Source organism: Homalodisca vitripennis, chromosome 4, assembly GCF_021130785.1.
Source record: "Homalodisca vitripennis isolate AUS2020 chromosome 4, UT_GWSS_2.1, whole genome shotgun sequence".
Taxonomy (NCBI): Eukaryota; Metazoa; Arthropoda; class Insecta; order Hemiptera; family Cicadellidae; genus Homalodisca; species Homalodisca vitripennis.
Window position 1 is genome coordinate 161592392 of NC_060210.1, and position 26343 is coordinate 161618734.

At 38.2% G+C, this 26343-nt stretch overlaps 1 protein-coding gene across 1 annotated transcript in view; it reads right to left on the reverse strand.

The window, feature by feature from the left end:
- Positions 1–3620: 3620 nt before the first annotated feature.
- The window catches only part of LOC124360483 (probable citrate synthase 2, mitochondrial), a 39500-nt gene continuing 16777 nt past the window's right edge, over positions 3621–26343 (reverse strand). The window contains exons 3-9 of the mRNA XM_046814150.1: positions 26070–26267; positions 8787–8975; positions 8189–8388; positions 7343–7475; positions 6072–6275; positions 4801–4905; positions 3621–4670 (exon numbers count right to left, since the gene is read on the reverse strand). Coding sequence (XP_046670106.1) covers positions 4506–4670; positions 4801–4905; positions 6072–6275; positions 7343–7475; positions 8189–8388; positions 8787–8975; positions 26070–26267 — 1194 coding nt within the window. The 3' untranslated portion in view covers positions 3621–4505. The remainder of the gene's footprint in view (positions 4671–4800; positions 4906–6071; positions 6276–7342; positions 7476–8188; positions 8389–8786; positions 8976–26069; positions 26268–26343) is intronic.

Genomic DNA, 26343 nt, shown 5'->3' on the forward strand with positions numbered 1-26343 from the left:
ACAATATTGTTTATATCAACTTCGTTGCGATCTATTTTGGCCATTATAGTTTCACAAAATTCTATACGTCGATCGAAATCATCTTCGTTAAGTTCGTGCACCAAATGAACTTTATAAGGCTTAAAATTAGACCCTTTCAGAATTTTTTTAACAGACGTAACAGATATGTAATGAGTTTGTGCTGCTGAGCGTAGGGACTCTTGCAGGTTCTCAATAAATGACTGCAATACATCTAAAGAGTTGTCTTCGGTTGTCGCAGTAGCGGACCTTCCTGACCTATGACGATTGGAAACAATAATTCCTGTTTCCATAAAGCGTTGAACAGTTTTCCCTACAATTTTTCTATAAATTGGCTGCCTCTCGTGAAAGTAGTTAAATGGCATGCTTCCTCGTGTGATCATCTGTTGTTTCCCCAACCAACCATCATAAGAAGTGTTATACGTTCACATTCGTCAAGCGACATAGTGTAGTTAAAAAACTACAAGCAATACGACAAACTCTTTTGTACTAAAGCGCACTGGTAGAAAGGTTGGACAGCACTACTAAAACAAGAAAAGCTTACTATGAATAGACTGGCTAATAGGAAAGTCCAAACTGCAACCCAAAGATAAGAGCTTTCTAATTGTTACTGTTATCAGGTTTTCCCCGTTATCAATATATTAGGACCAAATTTGTAACCCTTGAGGATAACTAACGTCATAATTCATTTCTGTACAACTGACAAGCATAATGTAGTATTTAGCTGCAGTATTCGTTTGGTTGCAGTTTTGCTTTACTGGGGTTATGGCTACTAATAAAATGTAACCAAGTAACCGCCATTTTGTACTGGATTAATCTTTTTGAGTGCGGTTTGCGGCATTACACTCTGCTAGATAAGCCCTTTAAAATGATGTGCATATTGACCTATGCTCCTATTTAAGATTTCCTTCTGACTCCTTGCGGGACGTCCCCATGATATTACAGAAAACTGATAGTTCCTTCAAAAAGTAGATTTTTAGGTGTAGTGTTGATGTACCAAATCTTGTTGATTTATCTGTTATCGTTCATAAAATATTATACCTGTGCAGGACTTTATGTACACCCTGTATATATCCATATATATTATCCATGTAAAGAAAATAAAACGTGTTTCATCAGTAAAAACTGTTGGGCCCATTTGAATATTTTTGTTATGTAATATTTTTTTAATAATCTTTAGTAGTTATATTTATATATAATTATATACTATTAATTACAAAAGAAAAGTATCCAAGTGGGTCTAACAGTTTTTACTGATGAAACAAGTTTTATTTTCTTTACATGGATAAAGTATTTACTGGCAATAGTAAGCCAGACAGACGGAAGTGGTATATGTTTCATTTCAATGTGACTATATTTTACATTATTATACAGCCTACAACAATTCAACACAGTTAATTATGTCATCTCAATGTAATATATGCAATCAATAAGTTATTCAAATACGCCCTTATTCAACATGGATTATAGTTCTTATAATAGAAAAATAGTGATGTATTTTTATAACATTAAGGAATGAAAAATTTCCAAAAACCTGTTCATTTTTTGGTTGAATGCTATGGGGTGCTAATTCAAAGCCTTATCCATGCACTGAATAAGCATCCCCTCAGAACAGTGGGGTGCGCTGAATTAGGACACCCTTGGTGTGACGGCAAAGCCCGAGCGGGTGCTTATTCCAGAGGATACTAAGGCAGCGTCCCCTTTCAAAACACATCTTTCCTAAAGAAATTAAGTACAAATTGGAATTCTGACTTTGTAAATACGACTAAGCATTAAAATATACTTTTGCTCTGTGTGATAAAGAAAATGCTCGATTTACAGTTCTGGGGTTAAATGATATTTTATAGTTATGTAAGTACCTTTATTTTTAGATAGTCTACCTCTGGTGCATTCGACGACGTTTTTTTTATGTACAACTGGTTCTATTGTCAAGTTAGACTCATAACCACAGATTTAATTCTTTGTGCATGTTTGACCTTAATGCATTAAGTTTTTTGATATTTTGAATTTGTAACAGAATGAATATGAAGTGTCTTACCTTCAGTCAGTCAATATTTTCTGGAATTTAACAGAAGAAAACCGCATAAAAATACTCTCAACTTAGGAGAGACCAACCTTAAACCTGGCTCAAATAAAATATCTCTAATAGGCTAATATAACAAATTCAAAAGCAAATTTAATGTAAAGGAATTGACTCAAAAATGAAGGATCACATGTTACATTAAAAAAGATTATTATACTATTGATACATTTTTGATTAGGTTGTAGATATGTTTTTTTTCTAAAAACAAACTTTTGATCCTGACACTATGATTTAGACACAGAATGAAAATTTATTTTTGTAATTAACTAGCTGTTACCCACGGCTTCATATGCAATTTTCAAAATCAAAGTCCTTATACTGCTTATTAAAAGCACTTACAATGTAATATGATTGAGTCCTATAACATTTTTCAAACTTAAGTAGGCATACACCAAGTACATATTTCCTTGTCCACAGCTAAGAGTATCAGAGTTTAACCTAACTCTTCATGTTTTGCACAGGAAAGGCATTTCTGGTTCAAACTCTTTATATTTCCAACGCCACAGCTGAGTCTACCTTTTTGCCCTGATCAAGAAAATACAAATATGTAACACTTAATATTTTATAAAGTTTAAATGTAAACAGATGTTTTGAACTTCAGCTGAAAGGTCAACAGCTGTTTGTGTCAGTTAAATTTGGACTAAACCTGGATCTGTCAAATGACTAGTGATTAGTCACTTAAAAATGTTTCTCCAGTATTAAGCGATTACTAGCCACTAGTTGTTTTTCCAATCATTTTTTTTAAAAACTTTTCTTATTAAAAATCAGATTTAAGAAAGGCAAATCAGATTATTTGGTGTTTCACATTTGATGTATAATTAATTGAATAATGTATAATAAGTACGCACCAAAACTTTAAAGTTACAATACATAACGTTGGTTTGCTGTTTTTGCTCACCCACTTTTACCGAGACCAAAATAACAGGAATTTATCTCCTACTCTAGCTCTTTAATTGAATCCACCACCTCCCGCCCCACCACATCTAAAACCAAGTTCTAATTATGCTACAGAAAAAGCCAACTTCCAGTGTTTTAAACGCAGTATCATACAAAATACTACAAAACTGCAGTTTTGCCACTTATAGGGAAAATTATCATTGTAAATTACCTCGCCAAGGCAAAAACTACAGTCGTCTAAAATTTGCTTGACCTCAAGAAACTCCCCCGCCTTCTACTTGTCTCATTGTCTCCTACTTGAGGGCATATCCATAGAACGGTTTAGATTCAGTTTGGCAGATTCTTTCCTTTGTACATGAATTTGTGTTTTTGTAGGTTTAAGATAACAGAGCTAGACAAAGAACTTATCATAAGAAAACTTGTGAGAAAACTGACGGCTTAAGGGAAATAATTTTGTATAGTCGCACTATACTTTCACTACATTATAAAAAAAAAATACTAATAATAAAATTACATACACACACACAACATATCTGATGATGTATCATAAAACGATATTATTTTATTTTAATATAATCAATGAAAGGTATAAATTGAAAAGGGAAGTGAAGTAACTCTCTTATTTACTAGCTAAAAAAGGTTTTATTTACTACAATGATACTTTTTGATACAAATTTTGTACAAATTAACAAGAACAACCGATAAGATACAGTAACCTGACTAATCGGGTATACCGGAACAGCACACCATTTACACAATTATGCACAAATAAATAATAAATAATTAAACCTATTATTAATACGATGATTTGGAGAGACAGCTATAACGCTGGTGCTATAAAAAAAGGAAATAAAATAGTTTATTGTCTGACACTGAGTGTGATGGAAATAACTTAAGCATTAAGGCCGCATAGATTTAATTACATAGTATTAATTTTATTACCAATTTTAATATTTTGTCAATAGTGTCAAAATATTGAAAAAAATAAGTTTTACTGAATTTTAACAACTATTACTGTGATATTACATTTTAATTTATGTTGTTAATTACACACGAATAATATAAGGAACATATTTGATTTGGAGATATTGCACACAAATAGAGTATTGTTCACATATAAGTAGTTCACCAAGCACTTCACGATGATAAATTTTTATACTTGATTTATTCATAAAGTTTTATAGTTGCTTGATTACCACTTCAAACTATCAATTTTGATTTGATTTCTTAATCTATAAATAACACATGGCTTACAAATCAATAAAGTATTTATTAAAAACAATTTATGGCAGTGTTTTTGATACAAAAACAGAAAATAATTATAAGCCTAGAAGTTTTAAAGAGTGGCAATGAAGTTAACAGAAAATACATTATGAAATACTTAAAACAAATGAGTACTTCTTTTATAACTGACAAATCTAAAATTCTGGGACATCACTGTAACTGTTTGCTCACTACTAATTTTGAAGGTACAAATATTGCTATGCAACATTTAATCTGAGATTCTCTAGGCTGCTTTGAGTGCTTTCATCAAACCGTCCGTTGACATTGACTTTGGTCGCTCGATAGGGAGACCCAGAGCTCTGTCCCACACGAGAGAAGCCAATGTTCCCAACGCTCGGGACACTCCAAAGAGGACTGTGTAATAGTTCATCTCTTTCAGGCCATAGTACTGTAAGACAAATCAATTTAATTAATGAAATCAGAAACTGCTAAAAATGTAAATCTAAAAAATACATGTTCAAAAAGGTACTACCAAACAGATGGGATTTTTCATTATCAGAATATTCTCTAATACAAACCTGCAGTAAAACACCGGAGTGAGCATCCACATTAGGCCAGGGGTTCTTGACCTTGCCAGTCTCAAGGAGTATGGGGGGCACCACCTTGTACACTTGTGACACCAGCTGCAAGAAACAACTCATGTATTAGTGGCTCTATATCTTTCTGTCATTACTTTAAGTTCACATACACAGAATAAATTAATTAATGACTAGATAATGAATAACTTTACAGAATAATTAGAAAAATTACAAAACTTTTCTGGCTGTTTAAAAGCTTAAATCAGTTAATTAATATTAATTGGAAACCTAATTTTTTAAACCATGTTACTTACCTCTTGTCTAATTTAACTTGTGATCAATTTAGTTGATTATCCTATTGTATTTTAATCAAAGGAAGTGGCTTTTTAAGACTACTGGGAGACACAACATTCAACAGGTTTGAAGATGTCAAATGGAATTCGGAATGTTACCATTACCAAGAATTGCTACAGATAATGAATTTGTCTCTGTGGTGGTGCAGAGTTTTACACCATCTCCAAATAAATCTTACATCCAGAAACCAAACTCACCAGCACACTAATACCTTAGGCCTTACTAAACTTTTAGTTATTCTCTATCATCTATTAAATAAAGCCTATGATAGTGATAGAGAGATTAGTTCTTTACATTTTAGTGACTAATTCAGATAAACGCGAATGATTTGAAAATGAACTTCGTACAGAACTGGGTGAGGAAATTCAGGTAAAATAGATAATAGTCCTAATGAAGTTGTTATTGATGAACAGAACGTTGAGGATGACAAGGAAGAAACCGAAGACAGCTGGTGAGAATGGACAGATTATGATTCAAACTTGAGTAGCTTAATAATTTTCCAGGTTTTATTATGATAACTTACAATTAGAAATAGTAGAAGAAACGAACAGGTACGCAAGAGAGAAAATCCAAAATCACACTCCTCCAAAAGAAATCTATGTGGTGGTCAGGGAAATACATCTCAATGGCAGAACTTAAAGCCTTTATAGGTGTACTGTTAAACATATATATGAATGACTAACCAGAAATTGTTGACAATGTTTTCAAACTTAACACACATTAAAAATACTAAAAAAGTAAAATAACTGTAAATAGTTTTCAGGTTTGTTAACATAGTTTACAGCTGTTAAGTTTTGTAATAATTAAAATGCATAGCTTCTGAATTATTAAAGATTGAATAAAATTGATATTTTATTTCAACAAATTCAGAGCAATTAACAAACTGGTTAGTACAATTAATATAAAATATATCTTACTTTGAAAAGAGGATCATTGGGTAAATGCTTTTGGGCAAATTCTCGCTGGCAAGTGTAGCGTGGATCTGTCTTCCTCAACACAGCATGGCCATAACCAGGCACCACCTGGCCTCCCTTCAGAGTCTTCCAAATGAATTCCTTCAGCTTGTCATCAGAAATGTTGTCTCCCAACTCCTTCTGCATCTTGGTCAAGAATACCAACACCTGGACACCAACTAGTTCTTAGCCACTTATTTTAGATTTTAATATCTCTTAACAGTATTTAAGAATTCATTATACGTAATTACTTTCAAATGGGGATGGCCGATATCAAAAACATTGTTACTGAAACGATATTGTAGTCTCGATTCTGAAATCGATACCAATTCCTGTACTATCTGTAGCTATGAATATACATTAAATGGTTTTGTTTTGTTACCATTGAAGCAAATCTGGCCAGTAGGAGTGACCAATCACAGATTTCTAACCATACTTTAAACATGCCATGATAAAACATATTAAGGTATAAACATATGCCCTTAGATATTTATAAACAAATAATGAGATACAAATAAATTAGCTAACGTATGTTTACTTACTGCCGTGCAGTAGGAACCCATGCATAGACACATTAGACATGCAGTGAAGCACAGATATAGATAGATATAAAAAAAATAGGATTAGCATGCTAAATATTATTAAAAAAACTAGAATAACTTGTAAATTTTTAATTCCCTATGTCTAGAATAAAGATTATCTACATGTTTTCATACACATGTATGAAAAAATCACGTTTTAACAATCAGTAATTTGCGTACTGCTGATCAGCTATTGTCCGAGAATAGATGAAACAGACTTGCAGGAATGCGTGAAATATAGAAAATACAAACTGGACAACAAATATTTATAAAATTAGTGTAATTATGTAATAATTAGATTTGTGATATTATAAAATTGTGACTTTTAATGTATATTTAAAGCACTCCTGTTCATTTACTTCAGTATTTAGTGATAAAATTGTTGGTATTGGAATCAAGTGAAAGAAGACAAAGTAACAACAACCTATAATATCTGAATAGTGCTAAGCATCGAGATATCAACTACTGGAATTAACCTATCCTTACTTTTAAACAATATTGTAAGTTCTACCTTTAATGTTACCATTGATTTCAAAAAGAAATGGAGATACTATACTCAATCTTACATCACTATAATATTTTACTCAGCATTTTTTAAGTTGTCAAATATGATAAATATTTATTTATAAAAATATATAGTATCACAAAGTTCACCTCCTGATTGGCTAATCCGTGAAGAGGACCAGCCAGGCCATTGAGACCAGCAGCAAATGACAGGTACGGATCTGACAGAGCCGAGCCCACCAAGTGTACAGTGTGAGCAGACACGTTACCACCTTCATGGTCACTGCAAACCACCAATTTTATGTATTACAATGTTAACTAAATCCGTTAAGAGGACTAGCCAGACTATTGAGACCAGCAAGCAGCAATGACAGGTACTGGTCTGACATTACAATAAAAGATATAAATGTTTTATAAACATCAAGTTCAAACTACATAATACTTATCAATGTTGTCAAGACTGTTCTTTTTATAAAGGATTCAAGTTTTTCTAAATGCAATAAATTCTAATGCAATCTGCTAAATCAAGTTTTTCTGTTCTCAAGGCAACATTGTACACTCACCAGCTTAACCAAGAATCTTGTCTTGCCGTCCTTGAGCAATCCTGTCCCCCCACATTATGTATGATTCACAGGGTCATTAACATTAGGTGAAATAAACACCATAACATTAACTTTTATTTTTTATTTTATAATATACTATGAGGCATTGTTTTCTAATGATACAGCAAAATATCAAAACAATACATATTAATTGGAGATTTTAGTTGGTAAGCCATTAGCAAAAACTGAAAATGATTTAAATTAAAGAGAAAAACAAATTAAACACATGCACAATTAATCTTAAGGCCTCTGCTCCGCCTATTAATACATATTTCAGACTACTCCCTAAATTAATATAATTGTCACTCCATGTATACTTGCTTGTCGTATTGAAAGAAAAATAACGCGGATTCTGTAAAAAACTAAAGCAAACTAAAAATTTAATATTCTGTACCTGTGAATGGTGAGGTATAGCCTCATGAGCTCAGTAAACTCATGACTGTTAAAGCCTAACATCTGAGTAAAGTTGGCACTCCAGTCCTTGGAAGGGTCGATGGCGCCTACTCCCTTGCCATCCTGGTATGTGTTGCGGTAGATGGTTGCTGCGATCACGGGCAACTTAGCGATCAGATCCATTGAGTCTTCATAGATATGCTGTACATAATAAATCAAATTAAGTACATTGCATTTATTGAAATAGATTATATCCTTACTGTAAATAAATAATTGTACAAACCAGTCTAATAAAGGAAAACTAGGATTACTCACATAATTATAATAATTAGGGACCAGAAAAATGTGAAAAACTGGCAGAGGGGCCATAAAATAAAATTATGTTTTAGATTCTTATAAAAGATAATATTAATTGTAATTAGTTCATTATAAATTAAAGTTAAGGGCATAATATTTTTCTATTTAAATTTTGACTACTTAACAGCATACTTGCAAGCGGTCAAAAACATATAGTAGTGAACATGTAGAAGTTAACATGCTTCTAGGAACACTAATGTATCCTAAAAAATGTTATTCTCTGTATCTGAAAATATATGTACCTCCCAGTAGAGAGTTTTCTTTACTCCCTGTGAATAGGCTTTGGCAAATTTACTTTCGCTGTTAAGTGCCGTGACAGCAGCACTGAACTGAGACATGGGATGCAAGTTGCTGGGGAAGTTGTTCAACATCGTCACCACATGTGAGGGAAGTCCAGCCCTGTTGGACCATTCCTTGGATACAGCAGCAACCTGTACACAATATATGGAGTGTTTAAGCTGTCATGATATCACTGAACTGAGACATGGGATGCAAGTTGCTGGGGAAGTTGTTCAACATCGTCACCACATGTGAGGGAAGTCCAGCCCTGTTGGACCATTCCTTGGATACAGCAGCAACCTGTACACAATATATGGAGTGTTTAAGCTGTCATGATATCACTGAACTAAGACATGGGATGCAAGTTGCTGGGGAAGTTGTAGCATTTTATGATTGTTGTTACAACAAAAACATTATATCCTGATTAACAGTGATGAATAAAAAGAATAATATAAATACTTAACAATCAGCAGCACAAAAAAGATAAAAAAGAGGCTTCATAGGAACTACTATTCGCAGCGTGTTATCTGACTGTTAGGCCTAGTACTACCACTTGTGACGTGTGCAGTTTATGGTGAGTTATGGTATAAATAATGTAGAACTGATCACTCTACATTATATAAATTTCAATTCATCAATGTCGTAGCGCGCCGACATTGTACCAATTATACCAATGCCCGTACGTCACTCTTGCCTGTTCTGCATAAAAGAATAGCCCATTGAGTAACCTTTTATCTCCGGTGGACTGTTCACCGCACGACCGGACGACACGCTGCGGCAGGTGAACTGATAACAGCTGGTGGATTGATTAGTGAGGAAGCTTGCGAGTGACTGGATTGCGTCGGTGCTGTGTGTGTCTACGAGCCCTTCAGCTTCGCTGGATTTTCGGGAGCCGACTAAAAAATTGGCCAAGGTGAAAGATCTTCGTTCTCAAACTCTAGCCGAATGTCACGATAAACCAACCGCTGGCCACCAGGGCGTTCTGAAAACCTACAAACGGATGCAGCAGCGTTATTACTGGCCCAAGATGCGGAAGGATGTGGCTACATACGTTGCTCGATGTGATGTCTGTCAGCGCATAAAATACGACCAACAACTCCCTGCTGGTGTGATGGGAACACAACGTGGTGTGAACGCTCCCTGGCTAATGATTGCTGCAGACTTAATAGGACCATTACCTCGGTCATTGAAGGGATTTAAGTATCTGTTAGTCATCACCGATACTTTCACTAAGTATTCTGTTTTGCGTCCCTTGCGAGCTGCTACAGCGAAGTTGGTCTCCAATCACTTAGAGGATGATATTTTCATGGTTTATGGCGTCCCGGCTTACATTATATGCGATAATGGCTCAGAATTCATCGGAAAGCCGATGACCAACCTTGCAAAACAGTATAACATCAAGATCCTTTTAAACGCCAGTCGCCATCCCCAAGCCAATCCGGCAGAGAGGGTGAATCGGGACATTGTTACTATGTTAAGGGCATACGTGAAAGACAACCACCGAGAATGGGACAAGTACATACCTAAGCTAGGATTTGCTCTTAGGACAGCGTACCACGAGACTACACAGTATTCGCCAGCGTTCCTGAACTTCGGGCGAGAACTCGCCACTGCTGGGGCAGGATTTGAGGTTCTTGAGGATGGCTCTGTGGTACCTTCTCCAGAAGATTCAAGGCATTATGGTGACAAGCTACAAGAGCTGAAGCACATTTATCAAGAGGTTGCTGATAGGTTAAAGAATGCCCATGGACGGAGAGCTCGTCGCTATAACCTTCGTAGAAGACCTGTACACTACCGAGTGGGTGATGTCGTCCTCAAAAGGAATTACCCACAGTCGGACGCAACAAAGTATTTCTCAGCGAAGCTAGCACCTAAATATGTAGGACCCTTTTTGGTGGCTGAGGAAGTATCTCCTTTGGTATACACCCTGGCTGATATGAAAGGTAAACGTATCGGGAAATGGCATGTGGCTGACCTCAAAAGGTTCATCAAGTGAAGAAAATTTGGGAAATTTTCTACAGGCAGGGGGGTATTTGTGACGTGTGCAGTTTATGGTGAGTTATGGTATAAATAATGTAGAACTGATCACTCTACATTATATAAATTTCAATTCATCAATGTCGTAGCGCGCCGACATTGTACCAATTATACCAATGCCCGTACGTCACTCTTGCCTGTTCTGCATAAAAGAATAGCCCATTGAGTAACCTTTTATCTCCGGTGGACTGTTCACCGCACGACCGGACGACACGCTGCGGCAGGTGAACTGATAACAGCTGGTGGATTGATTAGTGAGGAAGCTTGCGAGTGACTGGATTGCGTCGGTGCTGTGTGTGTCTACGAGCCCTTCAGCTTCGCTGGATTTTCGGGAGCCGACTAATAAATTGGCCAAGGTGAACTACTACCATATATTTTCCTTAGTTCTCGTCACTCTTACGTGAATTCAATATACTAATTTTAAAGTTTAAAACACTACTCAAGATTATAGAATCACTCAACTGAGCCTTTGGAAAAACTGTTAGGGTTTGAATTGAACGTGTAAAGCTAAAACGTGGCATTTACTTTTAATAGTTAATAATCTTACCTAATAATTTGTTTAAAGTATTTGTTTCAAAACCAATTACGCTAACTATGTTGACAACATTTCTAAGAGAAAGAGGTAAACTTATAAATAGTACATATGTTGAGAATTAATGTCACAACTTGAACTGTTATAACTGCAATGTTTTAAATGTTTTAATCGAAGAAAATTAATCTCTTTTATAGTAAAGTAAGTATTTAATTATATAAATACATACAAGTCGCATAAAATACAACCATGATTGACATATATTTTGTAACAGACCGTGTACAGTCCTAATTTGATGTGTCACAGTTTCATGTTAGTACGATACAATAGTTTCAACGTTTCTTCTTAATGTATCAATGTTTATTTGTAATAAAAGTCAAGGTAAATTATTACCTCAAGCTATTAATAATTAGTCTTTGATATCACATTAAATTTATAAATTCAATTTTGTTATTATACTGCCTATTATGTTAAATCATACTGTGTACATGTAGGGTACTTTAACTGTTTATTATTTTCGACAGTGTTTATTAGCCTTTGATATGAACAGTCAAGCTTACAATTCTCATGATTTTATAGCCAGAGGTTGCATAAATACAGGTGGATTCATTATCCCCTAGAGTATTGTTGCTTAATCAGCTGATTATAGATTCTAGCATAATATCTGTCTTTGCTTAAAACGAACTAAAACCGAATGTGTTTATTTTTAAATGTTTTGATTGTTGTTTTTCATTTGTATGTAAATGTCCATTTCAATTGCTACTGAGAACTGTTGTTATCTGATGTTCTCTGTTGGTTGAACATATTAATCAGGGCTTTTTGGGATTTGGTATGGGTACACTTCTGGACTGCGCCCGGAGCCTGGTGGACTTATTGCCGAGCCGCTAGTGGGTACTCCAGCTTGCACTACCCTGACACTGGGATCTGCTCCTAGCCGTGCCGCCTTACACCTACCACTACCGCACCGCGGATCCGCTCTTCCGAGCCACGGTCTGGACCGGACGTAGTAGGCCTTTTGTGTTGTGACTCCCAGTTGGTGAGTACAGACTTGGATTAGTTCACAGAGTGCTCTTATGGATTAGTGAGTCGGACGCGGACTGATGTCTAATTCTGGACCAGGAGCCTTTGTATTGTGGAAGGAGCCCTTAAAATTTGGTTCAACGCTACCCTCCAGACGTTAACTGCACACCTTAGTGCATTATAGTGTATCTTTAGTATATTTACTTGTGTCGTCTATTATTTACATGTCTAGACCATTTATTGCATGTGTTTATTGTATTTATTTATGTATGTTGAATGTTGTTTTGAGGAAGTGGAGCGCTCCCTACCATAAATAGAGTTCATTTAGCCATTTGTAATTCTCTCTAATAAGTGGTAACATTGTATCTTCGCTATGTTTGTTGTTGATTATTTTCTGTCTAAAGCATTTACTTACTGTAAGGCTGGATTACTTGTGATAATGTCATACAATTCCTGCACATAAATAATTAGTTTAATTGCAAACATTTGAGTGTTTTGTTTCTTTTGTTCAGTCCTAGTAACTGGATTTAGATAACCTCGCATAAGTATTAGGGGTCTATATTTAACCTTATATTCAGAATATTTCAATACAACTATCTGTGTAATCCAAAGGCCTGGTTGACAAAAAAAAATTAGCTTTAGTGTATGGTAGTAGGGAGCCTGATTGGTACTTTCCTTGGAGCAGGGGTACTCTTCCTTGTTGGAGCCCTGCCTGTTACCTGTCCTACAACAAGGTGGCGCCCTTTCCCTCACCGAGCAACCTTAAAGAAGAAGAAGTACTAATCGTAGATTACCCTTTACCCTTACGGCGCGCTGTCAAGGACCACCCCCTTTCTCCACTGAGTGATACCGGACATTTGCACAATTCCCCTAGGGGAGAACGTTGCAAAAATGGCACTGCCAACGTGGGGCCTGGATTATTTGGAGTAATCTGAAGTAATAGTTATAACTGTACATTTTTTTTATTTGTCCTTCATACTTGTGTTTTTGTAAATATTAACTATTTCTATGAACTTGAACTGTTGCTGCTGATATGATCGGTTTGCATTAGTGTTGCTTGGAATAAGTAGTTATTCACATTTCCTTAACAAAACAAAGTACAAAAACCTAAATATCAAACAAACTTATTTCTCCTTTTCAGTTATGGAATAATTCTGACATTTGCTTTGAATTCTGTGTTTTGGTCATTATTGTAGTTTATTTGGACAACATATCTCTATTTATTGTTGTTGTGACACTTATTGAGCGTATTCTTTCGAAATTTTAATTTTATACGCTCATGTTGTTTTTGTGACCTTTTAAGGGTGTTTATATTTTTGAGTTGGGAAACTTATGAGTATTTCTGTTCCACTTTTGAATTTTGTATCTTATCTAAATATGAGTGCCTATCACCTGCGTAAAACAGAAGTTATCTATGAGCTGAAGATTAGGAATCTTCCCTCTGGAGGTACAGCCGGAGATTTGAGAAAACGACTTTCTCAGAGTTTAGCGTCGAATACGCCAATAGAGGAGACTGTAGTTAATTCTTTGGATACGGATACAGAACTAGAGGAGTGTGAGGCAAAGTACCAGGATTTATCAGCACTTGTGAGTGACTATGAGGGGAATTATAACGATAATGAGTATCATTGTATTGTTGCACGCCTATGGCATTTATACCTTCGAGCTGATAGGATACCGGTGGGTGCGACGGCGGATGATGATCAGGAGCAGACCAAGCAGTGCTTAGTGGGTAAATGCAAGGGATTGTTGGACTCTTTCAAGGACTCTAAGTCTGCGGCTAAGGTGGATTCTCCTGACAACAAGACTCTATCAGCTGGCAATCCACAACCCCAGCCAGATTCAGATAAGCGGACGGATCCTCTCTTTGTCCCCACGAAAGTTCTAGCATTTTCTGGCTCAATCGTTTCACCAGAAGAGGAAAGAACACATGAAGAGGAAGGAAGACTTGGAAGAGAAAGAGAACGTCAAGACGGGATGCAGCTACAAGATTTGAAAAGACAGCAAGATAACTGGATTCGCCAGGAAGAGATGAAGCTTCAAGAGGAACGAAGAAAACAGGAAGAGAAGTGGAAACAAGAAGAAAGAAGACTACAAGAAGAGAGACAACAGCAAGAGAGTAGATGGCAAAAAGAAGAGTGGAGGCTTCAAGAAGACCGGAAGAAGCAGGAAAATCATTCTTCGATGGGAAGAGTTGTTCAAGACTGGCCCCGCCAAGACGATCTGCGATATTTAGAAGACAAAAGAGAAGGCTCACGCCCCAGATATGTACCTGTGTATAAGTGGGGCCTGAAATTCGACAACTCTGGTCCTAGCATCGCAGCCTTCTTGGAAAGGGTCGAGGAACTTCGTCGAGCCCGAGGAGTAACTCACCAAGAACTTTATGACTCGGCTGTCGATCTCTTTGCTGGCCCCGCGCTTGTATGGTATCGTGCAGCCGCTAACAGGATCCGGTCATGGCATCAACTAACGAAGGAACTGCGAGAAGTCTTTCAACCTGCTGATTACGATCTACGGCTTCATCAGGAAATATTCAATAGAGTACAAGGAGACAACGAACCCTTGGACCTCTACATCGCGGCTGTGGAAGGCCTGTATGGCAGACTTGCTGTCCCCGTTCCCGAGAGTACTCGTCTGGCCCAGATCTACTACAACCTCCATCCGCAGTTGCAGGATAGATTGGCTTTATTTAGCATCCAAACTCTAGATCAACTTCGATCCATGGGACGTCGAGCTGAAGCTGGACGGTTAAGCATGACGAGAAACAGATCTCAACGAAGTGAGGTAACGCTTGAACCGGACCTCGCCTATCAAGATCCAAGTCGTCGCAGAGTAATCACCCAAGGACGAGTAGCTGACATCAAGGCATCACCACGACCAGATCGCGGAGAGGTATCTTGTTGGAATTGTGGAGAGAAAGGCCATCGTTTCCGATTTTGTCGCAAGACCAAGAAGAAGTTCTGTTTTGGCTGTGGCAAGGACAACATTTTGAAACGAGAGTGCCCTAAATGTACTCCAAAAAAACGAGTAGGGATGGGAGTCAGGAGCTCAGTGGGTATGCCTGTCTCCCAGTCTAGCGAGAATTCCCCCACTATAGACTATCTTTTGCATACCTTTCAGTCAGACCCTAGACCATATTTAAAAGTGAGAGTGTTTGGTCGAGAGATTACTGCACTTCTAGACTCCGGTGCTTCTCAAACGTTTCTTGGAGAAAAAGGATTGTGGATTTTGGAAAAGTTCCCTACGCGCCTTAAGACTGCTTCTGGACGTTTTGTAGAGACTGCTGACTCTAACAGACACGAGGTCAAGGGATTTGTAGATCTGCCCATCTCTCTAAGGGGTAGAACCGAGAACTTGAGTGTATGTGTTGTTCCATCATTGCAGCAATCTTTGATATTGGGCATCGATTTTTGGGAGCGCATGCACATAGTAGCTGATATGCGTAATCGAAGATGGGAGTTTGCTCCAAGGGAGACGCCGTTCCTATGTAGCGCTATTGAAGGGATTACGTCTGAAGACCACTTGACCCCAGAAGAACGAGGAAAACTTCAAAACCTACTAGAAGAGCACTTTAAAAATGAACCATCTACGTTAGGTAGGACTGATCGTGTCAAGCACGTCATAGACACGGGAGACGCGCAACCCATCAAGCAACGATATTATAACGTATCCCCAGCTCGCCAAAAATTGATAAATGAGGAGTTGGACCGTATGTTGCAGTTGGGAGTCGTTGAACCGTCCCAAAGCGCTTGGTCATCGCCAATAATGTTGTTGGACAAGCCTGATGGTAGCAAGAGATTCGTGGTAGATTTTAGGGCAGTCAACGCCGTAAGCCGCAAGGATGCTTATCCCCTACCACAAGTTACCACCATTCTGGACCGACTCAGAGATGCTCGATTCTTGTCAAGTCTCGATATCAAAAGTGCCTATTGGCAGATAGAGCTGGAAGAAGCTAGCAAGGAGAAGACGGCTTTTGCGATCCCAGGTCGTGGCCTCTATCAATTTGTGACGATGCCCTTTGGACTGTGTGGGGCTCCCGCAACGTGGCAGCGTTTTGTGGACACCGTTTTGGGACCCGACCTCGAGCCGAACGTTTTTGTCTACTTAGACGATATTGTAGTAGTAACATCTACATTTGAGGCGCACCTTGGGATATTGTCGGAAATCTTTAGGAGAATCCGAGCAGCCAAACTCACTCTTAATAGGGAGAAGTGCAAGTTCTGTCGAGAAGAACTTAAGTACTTGGGCTACCTCGTCGGTGGTGATGGACTGAGGGTTGATCCCGATAAGATCAATGCGGTTGTGGAAATTCCCACCCCACGGAATCAAAAGGAAGTGAGACAATGTACGGGCATGGCGTCTTGGTATCGCCGTTTTATACCCAATTTCGCTCCTCGAATGCATCCGCTAACGTCACTTCTCAGGAGAAATACCAAGTTTGAATGGACTGAAGAAGCAGAAAAGGCATTCCAGGACATAAAATCCTGCCTGATAACAGCCCCGATATTGTCTTGTCCAGATTTTGCTAAGTCCTTCACGATTTCCTGTGATGCCTCTGGCGTTGGGATAGGTGCGGTACTTAGCCAGGAGTACGAACATGGAGAAGGAGTCGTGGCCTACGCTAGCCGTACTTTGACCCGCCAAGAACAGAAGTATTTAGCCACGGAAAGAGAGTGTCTGGCGGTGATCTGGGCTGTTGAGAGGTTTCGGCCATATGTGGAAGGTACGAGGTTCACCGTGGTCACCGACCACTATAGCCTACTCTGGCTAAACAATCTGAAAGATCCGACTGGACGATTGGCACGCTGGGCTCTCAGACTCCAGCCTTACGACTTCCGCCTAGTCCACAGGAAAGGCCAGGACAACGTAGTGCCGGATCTACTATCGAGGACAACTCCACCTGACCTCCCCACTGAAGAGACCGTGTGGTGTGATGCCATCCATTTTCCCTCCAAACTTAAGGATCATTGGTATACCACCATGCTGCAGAACGTGTTAGCTAACCCAGAACAGTATAGCCAGTGGCGAACTGAGGATGGAAAGCTTTGGAAGAGAGTGACCACTTTGGAGCCTTCGCTACAAGATGATAATTGGAGATTGGTTATCCCGAAAGATCTTCGTTCTCAAACTCTAGCCGAATGTCACGATAAACCAACCGCTGGCCACCAGGGCGTTCTGAAAACCTACAAACGGATGCAGCAGCGTTATTACTGGCCCAAGATGCGGAAGGATGTGGCTACATACGTTGCTCGATGTGATGTCTGTCAGCGCATAAAATACGACCAACAACTCCCTGCTGGTGTGATGGGAACACAACGTGGTGTGAACGCTCCCTGGCTAATGATTGCTGCAGACTTAATAGGACCATTACCTCGGTCATTGAAGGGATTTAACCCTTTGAGTAGTACGGGAAACTGCTTCAAAATAGTAATGACGTTCCAGAACGTCAAATGAAAAAACAAGCCAAAAGGAGTAGTGACGTTCCAGAACGTCATTTATTGTTTGTTACGAAATTTATTTTTTTTCTTTTGTTTTTGTTTTATTTGCATCCATTTAGAACCATATAGTTATTTAAAACTAATTTAAAAACCAAACCATAGTTGGTAGTGTAATTTTTGAGGCAGAATAATCGGCAAATAAGACATAATTATCAAAACCATCTTATTTCTCGAGCGGACAGACCCGCACACGCCATCTATTAGAAACAACAGGAACTGGAAATTGCCGCTAGAGTGTGTTGTTGAGCATTGCTAGGTAAACATGTGAAGTGGTTTTACCGTTTCGTTTACTTCGTTTGCTGCTTGTATGCTTATATGCTCGAAAGTAGTTATACCTAGTGTATTAGTACTGATAAGATGGATTTGGATCCGGACATTATGCTTCGAAGTGAAGAGATCAGACATCTTATCTATGACGTGAGTGAGGGTGATCAAAATTACTGAAAAACAATGACAGTGTTCTTCATTCGGACGACGACATCTTGACGAACAAAGTGACTGTGGAGAAGACAACATTTTTCAATGCAGACGATGTCTTTGCGGATGAAAGTGATGTCGAAGACGACTCCTTTGTCAATGCAGGTACGTCTACTAGCGATATTAGACACCAAGGACACTCTTCACAGTCTATGATGACGGACTAATGACAGTATAGATTTTTCTAATAATTCATCCCTGCCAGATAATGCGCCTGAACTATGTCACGATTGCTCTTGGAACCATGGGAATATTTTTAATCCCAAGAATGTTTCATTTGACAATTCTAAATCGGGTCTTACATTGGATGATGTGTCAAATTTTGAAGGAAAGGAGATTGAATTCTTTTACAATCTTTTTGATGAAGATTTAGTTTCTCACATTGTACAAGAGACAAATAAGTATGCTCGTGATGAAATGAAAAATGAAAACATCAAACAATTTTCTAAAGTAAAACGCTGGAGTGACACTAATATAGACGAGATGTATTGTTTTTTGGGAGTTATGATGCTCATGCCTCATTGCAGAAAAAATACAATGAAACAGTACTGGAGCACGGATCCTTTATTGCAAACACCAATTTTCTCCACTCTGTTCAGTCAAGATAGGTTCCTAATAATTCTTAGAATGCTTCATTTGGACGATAATTCCCTTTCAGAAGGTGGTGATAAGCTCTACAAAATAAGAACTGTTATTGAAACCATCAGAAGAAAGTTTTCTTCAAATTTCAATCCAGAAAAAAGTCTCGTGATTGATGAAAGTCTGATTCTTTGGAAAGGCAGACTCGAATTCAAGCAGTACATACCTAGCAAGCGCAAACGCTTTGGTATAAAAATTTTTGTTCTCTGTGACAGCCATTCAGGTATTGTTCTCGATTTTCTTGTATACACAGGAAAAGGCACAAACAAACTACATGTCGAGTGAAGAAGAATTTGGGGTCTCAGCCAAAGTAGTAGAAACCCCTAATCCACCCCTATTTAGATCGGAATCATGTACTCTATCTCGATAACTGGTATAACAAGTCCGACCTTATTGAGATGGCCTCTTAGATAACAAAACTGGAGCTTGTGGTACGGCAAAGAGCAAACCGGAAGGACATGCCATGTCTGCCAAAAAAAATGAAAGAAGGAGAGTGCATAGTTCGAAGCAGAGAAGACATGATTGCTGTGCGATGGTGTGACCGCCGACAAGTAACCATGCTTTCTACAGTACACCAACACACTATGGTTCCTGTAACCAAACGAGGGGGAAAAACCAAAGAGAAGCCCAAATCAGTCATCGAATACTGCAAGTACATGGGTGCCGTAGATAGAGAACGGACATGGTTATATCATTCAATGATACAACGAGGAAGACAACCAAGTGGTACAGGAAACTCTTTTTCCACTTATTAGATCTAAACACTACTAAATGCCTTCCGGATGCATGGTATATTCAATAACAAAAAGATTCCATTCTCTGAATTCAGGACATCTCTGATAAGACAGTTGTTTGAGGCGCACTACCAACCCAGACAGGGGAGCACTGTGCCACGTCCAGTAGCAGCGCCAAGTGGAGACAAACATCCGCTCCGCCTGACAGCGCGCCATTTTGCCCCGCCCCCTCCCTTCTCCTGAAGGTCAAGCAAGGAAAGCTCAAAAGCGGTGTTATGTATGCTACAAACACAACCACCCGTGAAAAGAAGAGGAAGGATACCACATTTCACTGCCCAGACTGCAATGTAGCATTGTGTATTTACCCTTGTTTTGAGGAATTTTCACACCAAAAAAAATTTTGTAAATCACCTGTAAATCACAAAAAAATGTAACCATTCCAACTTTTGTACATTTTTATTTGTAATCAATTAAAAAAAAATACGTTTAATGTGTTTTTTTTTTTTTACTCCTGGGTTGTATTTTCATGTTTCAGCTGTTACTCCTGTGGAACAGCAACTAGTGACGTTCCAAGACGTCATTACTCCTCAAAGGGTTAAGTATCTGTTAGTCATCACCGATACTTTCACTAAGTATTCTGTTTTGCGTCCCTTGCGAGCTGCTACAGCGAAGTTGGTCTCCAATCACTTAGAGGATGATATTTTCATGGTTTATGGCGTCCCGGCTTACATTATATGCGATAATGGCTCAGAATTCATCGGAAAGCCGATGACCAACCTTGCAAAACAGTATAACATCAAGATCCTTTTAAACGCCAGTCGCCATCCCCAAGCCAATCCGGCAGAGAGGGTGAATCGGGACATTGTTACTATGTTAAGGGCATACGTGAAAGACAACCACCGAGAATGGGACAAGTACATACCTAAGCTAGGATTTGCTCTTAGGACAGCGTACCACGAGACTACACAGTATTCGCCAGCGTTCCTGAACTTCGGGCGAGAACTCGCCACTGCTGGGGCAGGATTTGAGGTTCTTGAGGATGGCTCTGTGGTACCTTCTCCAGAAGATTCAAGGCATTATGGTGACAAGCTACAAGAGCTGAAGCACATTTATCAAGAGGTTGCTGATAGGTTAAAGAATGCCCATGGACGGAGAGCTCGTCGCTATAACCTTCGTAGAAGACCTGTACACTACCGAGTGGGTGATGTCGTCCTCAAAAGGAATTACCCACAGTCGGACGCAACAAAGTATTTCTCAGCGAAGCTAGCACCTAAATATGTAGGACCCTTTTTGGTGGCTGAGGAAGTATCTCCTTTGGTATACACCCTGGCTGATATGAAAGGTAAACGTATCGGGAAATGGCATGTGGCTGACCTCAAAAGGTTCATCAAGTGAAGAAAATTTGGGAAATTTTCTACAGGCAGGGGGGTATTTGTGACGTGTGCAGTTTATGGTGAGTTATGGTATAAATAATGTAGAACTGATCACTCTACATTATATAAATTTCAATTCATCAATGTCGTAGCGCGCCGACATTGTACCAATTATACCAATGCCCGTACGTCACTCTTGCCTGTTCTGCATAAAAGAATAGCCCATTGAGTAACCTTTTATCTCCGGTGGACTGTTCACCGCACGACCGGACGACACGCTGCGGCAGGTGAACTGATAACAGCTGGTGGATTGATTAGTGAGGAAGCTTGCGAGTGACTGGATTGCGTCGGTGCTGTGTGTGTCTACGAGCCCTTCAGCTTCGCTGGATTTTCGGGAGCCGACTAATAAATTGGCCAAGGTGAACTACTACCATATATTTTCCTTAGTTCTCGTCACTCTTACGTGAATTCAATATACTAATTTTAAAGTTTAAAACACTACTCAAGATTATAGAATCACTCAACTGAGCCTTTGGAAAAACTGTTAGGGTTTGAATTGAACGTGTAAAGCTAAAACGTGGCATTTACTTTTAATAGTTAATAATCTTACCTAATAATTTGTTTAAAGTATTTGTTTCAAAACCAATTACGCTAACTATGTTGACAACATTTCTAAGAGAAAGAGGTAAACTTATAAATAGTACATATGTTGAGAATTAATGTCACAACTTGAACTGTTATAACTGCAATGTTTTAAATGTTTTAATCGAAGAAAATTAATCTCTTTTATAGTAAAGTAAGTATTTAATTATATAAATACATACAAGTCGCATAAAATACAACCATGATTGACATATATTTTGTAACAGACCGTGTACAGTCCTAATTTGATGTGTCACAGTTTCATGTTAGTACGATACAATAGTTTCAACGTTTCTTCTTAATGTATCAATGTTTATTTGTAATAAAAGTCAAGGTAAATTATTACCTCAAGCTATTAATAATTAGTCTTTGATATCACATTAAATTTATAAATTCAATTTTGTTATTATACTGCCTATTATGTTAAATCATACTGTGTACATGTAGGGTACTTTAACTGTTTATTATTTTCGACAGTGTTTATTAGCCTTTGATATGAACAGTCAAGCTTACAATTCTCATGATTTTATAGCCAGAGGTTGCATAAATACAGGTGGATTCATTATCCCCTAGAGTATTGTTGCTTAATCAGCTGATTATAGATTCTAGCATAATATCTGTCTTTGCTTAAAACGAACTAAAACCGAATGTGTTTATTTTTAAATGTTTTGATTGTTGTTTTTCATTTGTATGTAAATGTCCATTTCAATTGCTACTGAGAACTGTTGTTATCTGATGTTCTCTGTTGGTTGAACATATTAATCAGGGCTTTTTGGGATTTGGTATGGGTACACTTCTGGACTGCGCCCGGAGCCTGGTGGACTTATTGCCGAGCCGCTAGTGGGTACTCCAGCTTGCACTACCCTGACACTGGGATCTGCTCCTAGCCGTGCCGCCTTACACCTACCACTACCGCACCGCGGATCCGCTCTTCCGAGCCACGGTCTGGACCGGACGTAGTAGGCCTTTTGTGTTGTGACTCCCAGTTGGTGAGTACAGACTTGGATTAGTTCACAGAGTGCTCTTATGGATTAGTGAGTCGGACGCGGACTGATGTCTAATTCTGGACCAGGAGCCTTTGTATTGTGGAAGGAGCCCTTAAAATTTGGTTCAACGCTACCCTCCAGACGTTAACTGCACACCTTAGTGCATTATAGTGTATCTTTAGTATATTTACTTGTGTCGTCTATTATTTACATGTCTAGACCATTTATTGCATGTGTTTATTGTATTTATTTATGTATGTTGAATGTTGTTTTGAGGAAGTGGAGCGCTCCCTACCATAAATAGAGTTCATTTAGCCATTTGTAATTCTCTCTAATAAGTGGTAACATTGTATCTTCGCTATGTTTGTTGTTGATTATTTTCTGTCTAAAGCATTTACTTACTGTAAGGCTGGATTACTTGTGATAATGTCATACAATTCCTGCACATAAATAATTAGTTTAATTGCAAACATTTGAGTGTTTTGTTTCTTTTGTTCAGTCCTAGTAACTGGATTTAGATAACCTCGCATAAGTATTAGGGGTCTATATTTAACCTTATATTCAGAATATTTCAATACAACTATCTGTGTAATCCAAAGGCCTGGTTGACAAAAAAAAATTAGCTTTAGTGTATGGTAGTAGGGAGCCTGATTGGTACTTTCCTTGGAGCAGGGGTACTCTTCCTTGTTGGAGCCCTGCCTGTTACCTGTCCTACAACAAGGTGGCGCCCTTTCCCTCACCGAGCAACCTTAAAGAAGAAGAAGTACTAATCGTAGATTACCCTTTACCCTTACGGCGCGCTGTCAAGGACCACCCCCTTTCTCCACTGAGTGATACCGGACATTTGCACAATTCCCCTAGGGGAGAACGTTGCACACTGGCAGTACTTAGAGCCAAACTAGTGAATTCTGTTGACTGATCATGGTTATTAACCTGTTGGATCCCGTAGCCGCACAGTTGCGACTGAGGCAAGTGTGCAGTCGTGGCCCGTTGCCGTACTGTTGCGGCCGCGCGCAGAGCGTTTTATTTTTGCGTTTTCTTCAACTCAATTCGCTAAATTAAATGACGTTCAATATACCGGGTTACTCGGGAGAACACTGGCTTTCTCGTGAGGTATATTTTGTTTCGCGCTACGATACTTGGCAGCCTGTTTTTACTCTAAACGTCGAGGCGTTTCAGCCGGTTGCTGTTGTTTGTACACAATAATTATGGCTTCACGTAAGCATGAGTTGTTTGATCAAGATATTAATGAATTATTGGGCAGTGAGTTTAGTGAACTATCTGATAGTGACGACGAAAGTGATGTGGATATTTTCAGTCGTGTAAGAAGTGGTGATTTTATTTTTAGTGAACTAGTTCGTGATGCAGACTTCAACCACGATTTAGGTTATCTCGATGAACCAGTACCAGGACCATCAGGTGATACTGTTTATTCTAATAATCGTCCAAATAAGCCTACTTTGGATAGTGTTGACTTGGTAATAAACGAGGTAGTTCAAAATTATAATCCCAGAAATGACTTTACTGGTAATGAAGGAACTGAATGTAGGCCTAACCCCAAACGTAGAAAGCTACCTCCAATTACCTATCCCTGGGTGAATGATACCAACTTTATTCCGCACATATTTCCATTTGACAGCTCAAAATCTGGAATAAATGCTGATTCTGGAATAAGTAAGGAATCTACAAACCTAGATTTTTTCTTGTCATTGTTTCCAATGGAATTAGTATCACACATTATATATCACACATATAAATTTAACACGTTCGCTACCAACCGGCACATATATGTGCCGGTAGGTCCATCAAGATAGACCACCATTGTGTGAGTTGGGCACTTCTCACAGACCAGCTCAAAGTAGTGTGGTCATTACCGTAGCCCAAGAGTACAAATTTGTTCAAATCAATTTATAAATCATTTTATAGCCTTAGGCAAACGTATAACTTGATTCCACATCCTTTTTTTACGTTGTATACATTTTGGCTAGTGGCACATATATGTGCCGGTCGGTCTGTAGCAAAAAATTAGGCTTAGGCTAAACCTCAAATATAAACTTTTTCTAGTTGAAAGTCAAGTAAAAATTGCCATAACTGTGTTAGGACACATTGTGAAAATAATAAAAACTAGTGTTGACATGGTAGTTATGTGTATTGTACAAACTAAAACAAGATCTTTGGATAAACACTTTGGAAATAGCAGAATATGTTATTAAAAAAAAACTCACACAAATGTCTCTTATTTAATACTCCATTTATGTAATGAGCTACATTTTATCTTTGACATAAAACAGTTTAGGAAATAAAAATGTCTTAGGTAACACACATTTTGTTTTAGTTTTTCACTTGTGAAATTCATTGAAACACTCTGGCATGCAGAGTCCGAATTTATTGTCCTTTTCATCTGTGCAGCTGGAACATGTGAAGAAAGTTGTTTTTCCGCTTTTTCTGTCTTATTCTACAAACATGACACCGTAGCCTCTTGTTCAATTTGACTGGGTCATGGCTTTTTTGACCTGAGACCTTGAACTGCACCAAGGAAGAAATTGTGAACATACCGAGAGACCAAGCGGCACAAATATGTGCCAGACATCCCTGTAGACCGATATGAAAGAATGAAGTCGAAAGAATAGACCGATCGTTACCACAGCCTTTTATTTAATAATACTACACTGGCACAAATATGTGCCGTCGGTCCACTGGAACTGTACCGAGCGGCACAAATATGTGCCATCGGTCTATAAGAATCAACAAGCCGGCACATATGTGTGCCAGCCGGTCCATATTAACGAAAAAGTTTTTACATTTCGGTAGCGAATGTGTTAAATATGTATATTTGAATTTAGAAATATCAATAATATGAAATAAATAAACATAAAAATAAAACTTATGAGTATATGATTATGCAGATGCAAAAAATAACTATAATGCAAAGTAGTAACCAAGTGACAGAAAAAACCCGGGCCAGCAGATGCCCCTGTGCTGCCATAACCCGGGACTCAACAGGTTAACTATAATGAGACGTCCATGTTTGTTGTGTTTGGTCAGCAGCGGTTTAACATTTTTTAATTTAAAAAATAATTTTCCCATCAATATTTTAGAGTAATTTTCAAGTGCATATAACTTTAAGAATGTCATGTTTACATTTAAGAATTTTCACCGAGTCACACTGTTCCTTTAATTGAGATTGATGTTGAAGAATTTCACTTTGAATATTGAAACATTAAATAATTATCTACATTGGTTTGGAACATCAATAATAACAAACGTTACAGTTAAACCACTAAAAGACAAACAAATCAATCACTTACCTGAGCATCTGTAGGAATGTCACCAGTAAGCAGTAACCAGAAGAGACCTTCAGGCAGAGGCTCAGCACCTCCCTTGGCCTTAGGTAGCAATTTCTGGCACTCAGGAATAGAGTAGCCTCGGAAACGAATACCCTCCTCAGGATCAAGCACGGATGTCTCACATACCAGCCCTTTGATACCTCTCATGCCTCCATACATCTGTCAACATGCAGGATATTAATAACAATTAAACATTATATATCAACTAACTAAGTAATAAGAGAAGAAATATAAG